Source organism: Grammomys surdaster, unplaced genomic scaffold, assembly GCF_004785775.1.
Source record: "Grammomys surdaster isolate TR1022 unplaced genomic scaffold, NIH_TR_1.0 223, whole genome shotgun sequence".
NCBI classification, from domain to species: Eukaryota; Metazoa; Chordata; class Mammalia; order Rodentia; family Muridae; genus Grammomys; species Grammomys surdaster.
In genome coordinates this window covers 1585261-1599187 of record NW_021604668.1, presented here as the reverse complement: position 1 = coordinate 1599187, position 13927 = coordinate 1585261, and the positions used below count along the sequence as shown (strand labels likewise).

Below are 13927 nucleotides of genomic sequence, written 5' to 3'. Positions count from 1 at the left end.
TCTCTCTCTCTCTCTCTCTCTCTCTCTCTCTCTCTCTCTCTCTCTCTCTCTCTCTCTCTCATATATATAGATAGAGATAGAGATACACACACACACACACACACACACTCACACACTATTCCATACAATGGAATATTACTTGTCCACAGAAGAAATGAAGCATTAATTAGAAGCCATCACAAAAATTCAAATACATGATGAATGTATGATTCCATTTGTATGAAATGTCCAGGACAGGAAAACCTATAAACACAGACATCAGTTGAGTAGAGGTGAGGAGTTTGGGGGCCAGGCCTTTCTGATGATGACAAAGTGGCTTAAAACAGACTGCGGTGACATCTGTGTGACTTGTGAGTGTATTCCAAGCTACTGAACTGTATATATGACAAACAGGTAAACGTCATGGCACAGGAGTCAGTCTGAAATCAAGAGGTGTTCAAAGCTTTTACCTAATAAGTGAAAGGGGAAATTCATTTACTGAAATATTATGCAACACAAAGCAGAGGACTGTGCCTCAAACAGCCCAACTTAATCTCCTGTGTAACACTGCATTCCAGCTTCTGACAGAGAAAGCTCAGGAGGCTCCAGTGCTTAGAGGAAGTGGCCACGACTGCTTTAATTCCAGAGAGCCAGGGTGAAAACAGCAGTTACCTTCCTTCTCCTTCCCTACAGTTAGGACACGAGCAGGCAACTCTTCGGAGCCTCTTGCCAGGTTGCACCTCTGCATCAGAGGTCTGCTGGCCTTGCTGCAAATGCACTTGTGTGAGTTGGTCAGGACTAACAGCACCTATTGTCGCATTAGCAATCCCTCCAACTGCCACCGTTACAGGAGCTATAGTAGCCTGCTGGACTTTCACTCCATCCTGTCCTTGCTGCTGACCTAAAAAAAGACAAAAAAAAAAAAAGCATTGTAATGTTTTCTGTTTGTAAAATAATGGTGAAAAAAAATCCACACGGACATTTTAAAGCTTTAAAATGTTAGGGTTTTTTGTTTGTTTGTTTGTTTGTTTGAACAATACACAAAAAGCAAAGGGCTTAATGATACAATATTTACCCAGCTGCTGGGATTCTATATAAACATAACCACCTGACTAAAATCCTGTGAGGACTCTTGATATTTCTGAAATACTGATCCCTGGGTGATTATATACAAGCATATAAACATAAACCCTCCTTACTATTTATTACAATTTCCATTCAACAACATAGTGCATATGGCAAGAAAATACAGGAACAAAGGTGGTGGTGGTGCACATCTTTAATTTCAGTGCTAGTAAGCAGATGCAGGCAGATTGCTATGTTCAAGGCCAGCTTAGTCTACAGATCTAGTTCTAAGACAGCCAGGGCTATACAGAGAAAATCTGTCTCAAAAAAACCAAACCAAAGAAGAAAATACAGGAATAAAAAATAAGTAGCAGAAGAATTAAATATTATAGATATTTCTCATTAAGAAACAATTAAGCAAACATGTCCTTACTAAAGACAAATTTTATTTTTTAGCATGCAAACAGAGTTGAATGTTTCCTCACTTTATTCTTTTGTAGCAGGGCCTTGCTACTATGTATATGTAGCAAAGGCTGGTCTAAAGCTCACTATATAACTCAGCTGGCCTCAAACTCACAATCCTCCTGCTTCAACATCCTAAGTACTTGTGTTACAGGAAGATAGCATCATCACTCCTGACCTAAGTGGGTTTAAATGCAAAATCAACAAATTCTCTCTCTCTATCTCTCTATCTCTCTCTCTCTCTCTCTCTCTCTCTCTCTCTCTGTCATTACTACAAACAGAATTTTTTAACTGTATTTTTTCTTATGCTTCTGCTGTTTTATTTCTTAGACTATGTCTTGGGTATAAACTAGCTTAGCTTTCTTTCATTACTAGGGAAACTAGGAAGGAATGTGACAAAACTGTTTGTATGAGCTGACTTTATCCTGAAGTACCTCTGTCTCCAGGTCTGACTCATCATGTGCATAGGCTGGAAAGAAAACATCAACGTACAAGAGTGTTCTACCTCAGAGATCTGACATAAGGATAAGTTAATACTTAAAACCCTAACTACAGTTCATGCCACAGAACTCTTCACCATGTAAGCCACTGTCTCCCTTACTCACTGAGCTGAGTGGTACTACCAGGATACAGCATGTCAAGAAACACAAATCAGGTGTAAAATAAAAGTGCTTACCTTATAATTGTACTTGTAACACTTTAAACATTTGGGAAAACAGTAAAAATCACCAAGTAAGAAATACTACACTTTTATCAACTAACAACTCCTGAATCGACTCTTGTATCCAAACTTGAATCTCAACTTCCATTGTGAACTCCTAGACTCCTTAGGAGCACCCATGGCTAAAACACAAAGACAGTCATCCTTCAGTATCCACAGGAGTTGATTTCAGGAATCCTGTGGAGAGCTTTTAGGGCTGCTTCTAGAAACTCAGCAAGAATTCGACATTGGGCCAGGACATGGAAGTAGGCTCAGACAAGAATTTGACTTTGGGCTAAGACAAGGAAGTAGGCTCAGATATGAATATTTACATTTGGGATAATATAAGCCCCTAGAAACAGTGTTCAAGGGACTTTGTTTATTGTCTTGTTTGTTCCTTGACTGTTTTTATTGCCTAGTTCCTTGACCAAGAACTGACCTTATTCTTTACACATATTTAAAATGGAATAAAAGCAGGCTGGAGAAAAATAGGTGTACTTCAGCTGCAGAACTGGCTGAAGTCATGTTATAATGTTGTTTAATTGTCTTTTTCTTTTCAATTCTTGCTCCTTCTCTTGAAACCCTGTTGAATGACTGAGCTGGCTTGGTCACTCCCCTTTCTATCACCATATGCTATAATCTACAGATGCTCAAGTCCCTTACATAAAAACGGCATAGCTCTGCACAGTACCTATACACAACATCCTCCCACGAATTTAGATCATCACTAGTTTACCTATACCATCTAATTCAACCTATGTAAAAAATTGTAATTTTTTTTTTAAAAAAAACCTCAGAAGTTAGTGGATGTAGTAGCACACACCTTTTACAACAGCCCTCAGGAGGTGGAGGTAGGTAGGTCTCTTTGAATTCAAGGCTAGCCTGGTCTATACAGTTTGTTCCAGAAAAGCCGAGGCTCTACAGTGAATCCTTGTCTCAAACAAAACAAAAAACAAACAAAAAACCAAACACCCCCAAAACCAACCAACCAAACAAACAAACAAGAACACACACACACAAATTTTAACTGAACAGATGAAGAGATATATTGCACCCACTGCCCAAATACTTCACTGGTGGGTTGGTTAAATTTTAGAATTGAACTTGAAGATGAAGTAGGCTGAATGGAAAATATGTATTTTGTTAGGAAGGGTTTCAGAAAGTTCAGTGTGTTCACCTTTGAATCAGCACCTATGGTAAAGGAAAAGGCCCAAGTAAGACCCCAGATGTGTACTCATCACTGAACACTTGGAGACTCTGGTTCTTATCCCAAAGCAGTCATCCTGACCTCCCTAAAATTCATGCCTCTTGTCAACTTCAAAAATCCTTTCTGCCAAGTACTTTAATCTCAGCATTAGGAACCAGAGCTCTTTGAAACTGGAGGCCAGCCAGGTCTACAAAACAATTTCCAGGCCAGACAGCATTACAGTGTCTGTCTGTCTGTCTGCATGCCCTCCTGCACACACTATTTCTGGGACTGGAGCTGAAGCTCAGTAGTATAGGGCTTACTTCCCAATGCACAACGGCTAACATTTAATCTCCACTTCTGGCCTCCACCCCTCAAAAAGGGGAGGAGGACATACTTCTTATGATCAAGTTGGTTTTTCATAGGTAAAATATTATATTATAAACCAATATATAGCTCTCTCTCTCTCTCTCGCTCTCTCTCTCTCTCTCTCTCTCTCTCTCTCTCTCTCTCTCTCTCTCTCTCTCTGCCTCTACTACCCAGCTCATGCCCTGAATAAACTCTATTCTAAGTTAAAAAAAACAAAAACAAAAAACAAAACAAAAACCAATATATAAAGCATAATTGTAAACCAATATACAAAGTATAATTACTACGTCTTAATGTACCCTGTGTATTTACAAGTTTGAAATGTTCCACAAACGATCCTTTAAGTATGACCTTGACTAGGCAAATTACTCAATTACAGTAACATACACCAAGGAAACAGAGTTCTGTCTGAACAGACGCTGTACAGAATCCTTACAGCATGGTACCCAAGGAAGTGCAGACAATTCAATATGGGAAGCATTCTTTACATCCCCTGAAGTCATGAGACATTCTAACCACAAATGCTCAGCTATCATTTACACAACAGGTCACACCTTTCAGGTTATGATGGTATCTAACATGATGTTCATTATCTTTTTTTTTTTTTTTGGTTTTTTCTCTGGAGACTATATCTCTCACCGAAACTGGAGCTAAGCTAGTGGTTTATGTGGTTTCTGGGAATCTGAACTCATGTCCTAAAGCCTGAGCAGCAAATAATCTTACCAACTGAGCTCTGGGACCTCACCACACTTCTGAATGTTCAATGCCAAAAAGCAGGTAAGTTATACTCATTTTTCCCATCTCTAGTATCAGGAACAGTACCTAACACATAGCCACTCAATCAGATGGCTAAATATTTATAGTATCTAAATAAAGCTTAAGTGCCCCATTTTGGTCAATGATAGTCCTTCTGCCTTATATCCACATTTGTAAGTACAATGCATCATTTTGACTGCTCCCACTTCTTGATTTCTTGAACTAGTCTCACAAGATCATGATCCATCTGCCTCAACCTCTCATCTGAGTTCTAAGAATACAGGTGCAGGTCAGCAAGCTCAACTCAGGCTACTTTCCCCCCCAAACCTATGGCATCCAATAACTATGGAGTTTAAGGGTACTACTGTAGGCCAAAGAGATGGCTCAGTGGTTAAGTGTGTGCTGTTTCTGTAACTAGAGTTCAGTTCTAAGCACCTATGTCAGTACTCCAGTTCTGTAGGATCCAACTGCTCTGTCCTTGCCTCTAAAGGCACTGCACTCAGGTGTGCAACCCCTGTCCCCCAAAATAATTACAAATAAAATCTTTACAAATGAGAAGCGCTGCTGCATAATAACTGTTGCATTTATCTTTTCTATTATCGGGATCGTTATTATGATCTTGCTAATTTGTGTCTGCCAGTCTGTGCAGACCCTTCCAGAAGGCAGCAGTGGAGGGTGGGGGAGTAGTAGAATATAACCAAAAATGTTCAAAGGGTGCTATTTTGAACAGAGAACTTCCATGCTCACTGTCAATGGTTGGTTGCAGTCATGTGCATGTGAAGTACTGCACCACATGGACTTCATTTAAGGTCGGAAGACTTTCTTCCACGACAATACATTACAAGGCTGCTCTGCTGCCTGTGCAGCTACTTATCATCTCACTCCTGATGCAGTACTTTCTGGGCTTCCAACTCTGTCAGAAATGTCTCCCTTCTCTCTTCAGTTTTAGCCAGCATTTACATCCACATTCTTAGATTTATCTGTTTTCTTTGTTCTTCATCAGTCATTTGCTTTTTAAACTATTAGAGTTAGGTATGTCTCCCATCACCGCTAAATATCATGACAGAAGTAACTGACAACTCATTTGTTAGTAAACCTAAAGATAGTCTTCAACTTAATCTTACCCTATCCCTTGGTCATGTCTGTCAAATGCTCCTGTGCTTTACTGATCTCTGCATTCTTACCACTTCACCTCACTGTCCTTTCTAGGCTGCTTCTCCTCCCTTCCATAATACAATGCTGCTCTCTAGGATGCTGGCTTCTCTACTTGACTACTCGTGAGGGTGATCTCATCTGCTTTCATACAGTCATGTGTAAGTGAGTGCTTCCCAATTCTATCCCTTGCTCTCAGACATCTCCTAGGAGTGTCACTTTATCACTATCTTATGCCAGGAAGCATTCTTACATAGATTCCTTAGAGGCAATCTGTCTAAAATCCAGACAAATTAATCTAGCTCTTTTAACTGTCCAAATAAGAAATCTAGTAGAAGTCTTTCTTGATTCCCCTTCATCTTTTCCATCCCACACAACAGAAACTATCATTTAATACCTACTATGAGGTAAGAAATTTACCAATGTTTTATATACTAACATTCCAACAGACTTATTATTGCTGTCTCCGTGTTAAGATTTGAAAATTAAAGTTTTTAAATGATATGGAAAATATCTAAGTTCACAAAGCAGATATGGTGAAAAAGGCAACTTCAGAGGCCATCTTCATCTTAACATACAAATTCCTTATGTTGGTCCACGGGCCCCCTTGAGAGTACTTCTCCAATTTGTCCACATTCTCCACCCGATTGCTTGAACATTAGGACAGGCAGGTCCAATCACCTTTCATCAGTTTTTATCCTTGCAACATCCCTATTGCATGTCTAGCTCACCCCTGAAGTCAATGAGCACTGCATGGAGTTCATCATGGAGTCAACATTTTGCCACAGCATACAGTTGCCTGATAGCATCTTCTCTTGGGTTCCTCTTCCCTCTGCTCTCATCCCTACATTCAGTGAGATCCTATTTCCTTTAGAGACTCTTGCTTCCTTTTCTTTAGGATTTTGACACATTCTCCTAACCAAACATTTCAGTCTTACACTATTTACTACAACTTCAACGTTTATGCTCTAAAATTAAAGCACTACAATCAGCTTAACGTGAACAATTGAGAAGTTAAATTTGGTACACTGGGTGATTCCCATATCTGTTATAAGTGACTGGATTAAAGCATTTCAAAGACTTAGACAAGCGCTGTGGAACAGGGAGAGTAAAGCAATCAAAATGGCATCTGGGGTTTGTCAGTCTCTTGTGTCACAGTGGTAAACCTGAGATCACAACTTCAGAGGAACTCTCTTAGAGCACATTTCATATCTGAGCCCAACAAGAGGTCTGGATATCATGCTTCTTAACTACAAAACAACCTTGCATCATGTAAGGTTTCCTTGCAGGTAAACTACAGCCTCAGAAAATTAAGGAATAGCAAGCCACCTCTGTATTTAAGTGAATGAATAACAAAGGACTTCCAGGACTATTTACAAACTGTGGTTATGTACAATTTGAAAACTAATAATGAGATACTAAGTAATCACAGAGTAATGGTACTTCTAGACTCAACAGTCAACAGTCTTTGGGGCAAACACTCCTCTCTGAGAGTTATGATTCTCTGTACAGATTCTTCTTTTGAGATCTGGAAAGAAGAAGAATCAACTGAGATAAAGCATATTTATTTAGAATACATAGTACAATGTCTTGAATACAATAAAAACTCCAGAGAAATGTCAACTGTAATAAATGCAAAGCCATAAAGTTCATATAGTACAGAGGTTAATAACAGACATTCTGATTTCTACATTTCTGCATGAGAACAGCTGTAGTTGCATCTAAGATGGGGCCCTTGAAGACCCAGCTAAGGGCTTGGTCCCAGCTTGATGCTGCTGGGAGATGGTGGGAATTTTAAGTGGAACCTAACTGGAGTTGTTAATGGGGCAGGGCAGTGTCCCTGGAAGGAGATTATGGATCTTGGCTTTTCTATCTAGGTCCCTGGGGTAAACAGCTTTGCATAACATATTCCGTGGAGATGTGCTGTATTCTCTCCACCCCTAAAGACAAGGGGGTGAAACCTCCACAACTACGACTTATTTTAGTGGTCTTTTTTTTTTTGCTTGTTTGTTTGTAATTTCATTATTTTAGGCATTTTTACAGTAATGGAAGGCTAATGAACACAAGAATGCAGTATACAAGTAAGAGTTATTCATTCCTGCTTATATTTGACGTTTAATACTTTTAGCAAAATAAAAATAAATAGAATCTAATGTAAAACACTTACCTATAAAGATAATAAATTCAAACTTCTCACAATGCACACAATAAAACAATGTACACAATGTATCTACACTAGATACAAGAAAGTGATTTACAATACAGAACAATGAAGAGAATATTTAAAAGCCTAACCCCAACGCAGAATGCTGCTAGGAAATAAAAGTTTTAAAAAGTGAAGAGTTAAGTAGTAAAAAAAAAAAGAAATTCCTCCAAGAACCCAGCATGGTGGTATACATCTGTAATCCCAGCAGTGGTGAAGCTGAGGCAGGAGAATCATAAATTCAAGGTCAGCCTGGTTCACATAGCCATTTCCAGATCAACAAATTACTACAATTGCCTTTAGGGTTGGAGGATAAACAGGAAGGGTCTTAATCAGCTTACGTGATTTCTAGATTAGAGAAGAGAGGCATTGTTAAGGTATGTCACCCTTATCCAATCCAGAGAAAAGCTGCCATATAATGTCACTTATGTTTACTGAATTGACTAAATTGGAAGAATGAAACTTATTTTACACTTAGCCATCGAACTTTCTCTTCTAAAACATAGGGAAGCTATCTAGACTTTACAAATTTACTACCCTGCGTAGTAAACACAGATATAAATCTAAATTAGCCTGAATCCAGAGGTGTGCATTCTTTTTAAGATGGGTATATTCTTTCCTTGGGAATTAGGGATATTATTTCAGGTCTGGAGACACAAAAGATCTATATGCAAATGTATTACTTACCTATCAAATCAGGTATCTAAAATGCCCAACACTAACACCTCTGGCATCCACATAAATGTGCACATATGTATACACACACATACATACACAAACACAAACACAAAGCTTAGTGAAAACAAAGACACCCTCCTTGGAATATCCATAAACTAGGAAGGAAAGCACCCATGTAAAAAGCTAGGCATGGCAACGGCTTCATATGCCTGTACCTCTAGCTTATGTGGTAGGTAGGGGGAAGAAAGACCACTGGCACTCATTGGCCAGCCAGTGAACTTTGGATTCAGTGAAACAGTGTCTCAAAAAATAAGATAAAGAGAGATTGAGAAAAATGCCCAACACTAACACCTCTGGCAGCCACATGAATGTGCACATATGTGTACACACACATACATACACACAAACACAAAGCTTAGTGAAAACAAAGACACACTGTTTTTTTTACTTCTAATTATTTCTACTTATTTCAATCTCTTTAAATAAGTACAGTCTCCTGTCACCCACTATCCATATTGAGCCATCTAATATGTAAATGTGACAACAAATATTCCACATAAATTCCACAGAAAGCTACTTTCAGAATAGATACTTAACCTTGTCCTGTTAAGGTGAGAATTTACATGGCCTGGTCCTTGCTGCCATGCTTATATAAGGAGTACTCTGGCCAGCACAAAGCTACCTTTAATTCCCTGATCATATCATGCTATTATATGAATCCATCCTTTGACCGTGAATGTCTTTTCTCTATCAATCTGGCTAGTTTCAAGCCATGAGCTATTCTGTATCACCTCCTCCAAGGAAGCTTCTTCACAAATTTCAAGGATTACATTCTCACAGGAGGACTATTAGGTCCTCACAGGAGACTGTTCTTGTATTTAAATACATTATCACACTATAGCTAGGATATATAACTAGGATTTCAAGCCTTCAATATCCCTCACTGAACATGTATTTTATATAGGTCTGCCACAGCACCTGGCACCTAACAAGCTCAACAGCTATTTACTAAATGAATAAAAACAATCACTCCAAAGTCTTTCTGTGTCAGTCCCAAGGCATCACCTTCTTTCTGTTTTAAAACTTTTCTGAAGTGTATTCTATACTTACATATCTATCACTCTATTTCAATAGCTGAAGGTTTGGCTTACCATTCTTAAGCTTTATGGAGTAGAACTGTCCAGCCCAAGTTTCTGTGGTAGTAAAAATGAACCATAGAGCTCACAGGATGGCACAAACAATAAGGAAGGACCTTACTGTTTCAATCCCTAGGGTTCAATTCTAGAACCCAGGTATAGATTCCAGGCATGGTAGTGCATGTTTACAGTTCCAGTACTAGTGAAGTGGAGTCAGAAGGATCTCTCTGCCTTACCTAATGGGTGGGCTGTAGGCCTTGTCAGACTCTGTCTCAAAGGAGGTGAACATCCTTCCTAAGGAGGACATCTGAGGTTATTCTCTGGCTTATACAAATATTCACACATGTACCTGCACACGCACATGTGAACAAGTGCGTACACACACACACACACACACACACACACACTTCAGAATACAAGCACATATGGCAAGAACAGAGAAAACCCTGAGTGAATGTGTACATGGACATGATGATCATCAGGACTCCAAGGACTCAGACCCATTGGCTTTGGTGAAGTCATTCCTGTATGAGTCAGGCTCCTAAAGGCAAATTTGCTCTGGGGTCTAAGTATGAGCTACTGAAGATTGATCAGTGTATCCAAAAACTAACTTCAGCTTCTTCCTCCAGAATGTTTACAGCCTGAAACTGCTGGCCTATAGAGACTTTCCACTGAGACTAGCCAACTCATCCCCCTGTACTGTACTTAATAAATATGCTGAGGTTCCAGGTTGCAGGATACTTAGTAGGTACCACTCCATCATAATGTACATACCCCACTTAAGTAGAACATTTCTGTACATGTGTCTGAGTATCTGTCCTTTCCTCGTTCACCTGTCGTCCCTAACTCAGGCTTCCAGGACCCAAGACCAGAAGAACCAGGCATACATTTAAAAATAAATGAACATTCACTACACCAGTGCTGTCCAATATAGCTATATCTAAAGGCATTGACAATTAGCACTAGAAATGGAATGCATCAGCCACAATATGAGTTATTCTTTTAAGTTTTACCTTAACAAACCACATTTAGCTTGGGACACTACATTAAAGAGTGTAGCCATTAGTTCTTCAATATGATCTGTACACAAAGCTCAATAATACTCCTTACTCTTCTATGCATCCTCTCAATGCTCAATACTGGCTACCTTAGCAGTGGGTATATCATTGTACTTCCCTTCTGCCAGAGAAGCTCCCATGTTTTTGTGGTTCAGGTTTCTCCTTCTGATTCTCAGAGATGGAATACAGCCCTCACTCAGGGGCTCATCCTTCAGCACTTCCAACTGTGTCCTTCACACTCTACCACCATTTCAAATCCATCCCTACAATGCTCACTTCCAAACCCAAAATGTTGATTCCATTCCTGTCTCACATCCTGTCTCCACTACTCCAAAGGCTTTAGGAGGACCAGAATTCAAGCTTATTCTATTCTTTTCTTCTTTTTTTCTGACTGCCATTTCTTGAGGTCTTTTTGGGTTTTTTTTATTTGTTTTTTTTTTTGCATTTAATTATGCGTATGAACATACTTCCAGGACATACAGGATATTTAACCTTAGCTGGGCAGGATAGACATGCCTGTAAATCCAGCACTCAAGAGACAAAACTAGAAGAGTCTTGAGTTCAGCACTGGTTATCCAGCAGAAACTTAATAACAACAAAAGTACTTAAAGGTCTTAACTATGCTCGCTTTTAATGAGAATATAAGAATAACCCTGATAGTCAGGATTATTGACAAGAGCCTTTACCTTGTCAGTCCCAAATGTCTGGGCTTTTCACAAATTATTCTTAACAATTTCATTGGCTACAAGTTTAGATTTCTTTTACTGATATGTATGCTAACTATATGGTCCAGATACTGGTTTATCCCAGGTAGGTTTGATGATTTTAAAAAAAAAAAAAAACCTTTCTAAATTAATTTACCTTCTCTTGCCTCTCAGAAAGGATACACATTTACACATCCCTTCTGTGACTTGTTGTTTATCCTTATTCTGACATTGTCATTCTACATCCACATTTCTACCCACACTTCACACTTCATTTTCTAACATTTCTACCAAAATACATACTCAGCTTCCTGTTCTTTGTACCAGTTGATTCATGTTCATCAGGGCCTCTCTTTATTTAAACATCAGTTTAAGTACCACATAATTTTTATTTCTGCCCTGAATCTCCGTGTCTACACCCTACTCTTGATTCAGAATCACCACCACTCATCATTCATCTCACTTTAGTGTCTAGAATTACAGATTATTCCTACATACTAGAACATAAGATTTCTAGAAGGCAAAGATTTTTACTTTTATTGTCTTAGAATTTAACCTTAGCTGGACAGAATAGACACATCTATAAATCCAGCACTCAAGAGGTTAAAAACAAAACTGTCTTGAATTCAGCACTGGTTATCCAGCAGAAACTAGTAACAACAAAAGGACTTAAAGGTCTTAACTATGCTTATTTTTAATGAGAATATACGAATAATCACAAACATGTGTCTGAGATTCCATAAAAGGTAAAACACAGCAACCAGGAACACTGACCATCAAAGGGGTAAAACAAAAAGGGAATAGCATTCTGCTATAATCACAGAGAATATGAACAAAGGCTATCAATTTTATTACAGTAATCACCAACTAACCCTTGGGATTCTGTTGTTGTTCTATGCTCAAAATACACAAGAAAACATGGTTTCTGGCTGTCTATGCATACTTCTCTAATCACAGACATTAATGTTTATTTTAATGAAATCTCTCACACCAAAGGAAGCAGGCAGCTCATATTGATCAGTGTAAGAATTCCTAAAACATCTTGACAGTCTTAACTCCATAGATGTTTATAGCTGATCTTCCCAGCCCCGAAAATACAGAACTGGTACAGTATGCTCTGTCAGTTCTTAGGGTCATCTCTTAAAATAGATGCACAGTTTAAGGCCAAGAGAGGGTAGTCCAACACTTACTCTGTCATGGAGCATAGTCTAACCTCACAGTGATGGCTATTTTAAGATACATCTCTAAACAGCAAATTGAACAACCAGGAAAACACTTGCTTTCTACTTGCAGGTGTAAAACTGAGATGGATCATTCTTGCCATAAATTCCACCCAGCACCCTCCATTATGCAACCCGGACCCATCTTCACTTGCAGGAAGCTCAGCTGTAGCCATTCTTCTTTCATTCCCAATTAGGATGGGAGAGTATGAGCATTTTTGAAAAAAGTATCAGATATCTAGTATTTTTTTTTCTTGGCTGCAAACAACACTTGGCTTATGTTGGAAGGATCAAAACACGGGCAAGGAAACAGCTTCATTCACTTTCCTGATGAATTCAAAGTATGAATGTTTAAAACCCTTTAGCGTAATAAACATGGACAAAAGAATCATTTGTGAACATGATGGATCAGACTAATTTAAATAATATAAAGAGATGCTCAATGAAAGGAATAAACTTTACTGTAAATCTAACTATAAGCTTAATTCTTTCAATGGATGGCTACATTTCCTCTTCAAAATATTGTTTCAAGGACTCAAATTCTAAAGTTTTTTAAAATTCCTTTATTGCAATAAACTTCCAAACCATGGGTCAATGATACTGAAATTACAGTTTTATATTTTATTTGTATGGATGTTCAATATACATTTTGTCTAGGCACATGTAGTGCCTGTGGAAGCCAGAAGAGGGTTCAGATCCTGTGGAACTGAAGATACAAATGGTTGTAAGGCATCATGTACCATGTGAGTACTAGGAATCAAATCATGGTCCTTCGGAAAAACATTCAGTGAGTATTCTTAACCACTGAACCATCTCTTCAGCCTCTGTATTACTAATTTTTTTAAAATCAATAATTCAGTTCTCTAATTGCTCAATACTCAAGACCATTCCCACATATGCACACTCACCTGAACTTATCAAATGGATGAGAAATACATGATTTAAAGCAAAAGAGCCCATGGCAGATTACAGTCACATCCCTTTCCCTTTCACCATACTGGAGAGATGATTATTTTAGTTTTCTATTGTATTGCCTCTAAGAAAAACTCAGGGTGCCTTTGTAGCTTGAGCAGACAATGATCTTGTCATGACTCAGCAGCAGTTTGGCATCTGAACCCTTGAAGATTCTGAATGGAAAGAGATGTGGCAAGCAATAATTCTATACAAAGTAAATTCAAATTGGAGATTGCTTTTCTGAAGTGCTTGGAACTAGAAGTACTTTTGATTTCATCTGGATTTTTAAATATTTACACATATAC

General features: G+C 38.5%; 1 protein-coding gene across 2 annotated transcripts in view; it reads right to left on the bottom strand.

The window, feature by feature from the left end:
- Sp4 (Sp4 transcription factor) overlaps positions 1 to 13927 on the bottom strand; it is a 60425-nt gene that overhangs the window by 22419 nt on the left and 24079 nt on the right. For both annotated transcript variants that reach the window (XM_028773193.1, XM_028773194.1), the window contains exon 4: positions 652 to 880. In XM_028773193.1, coding sequence (XP_028629026.1) covers positions 652 to 880 — 229 coding nt within the window. The remainder of the gene's footprint in view (positions 1 to 651; positions 881 to 13927) is intronic.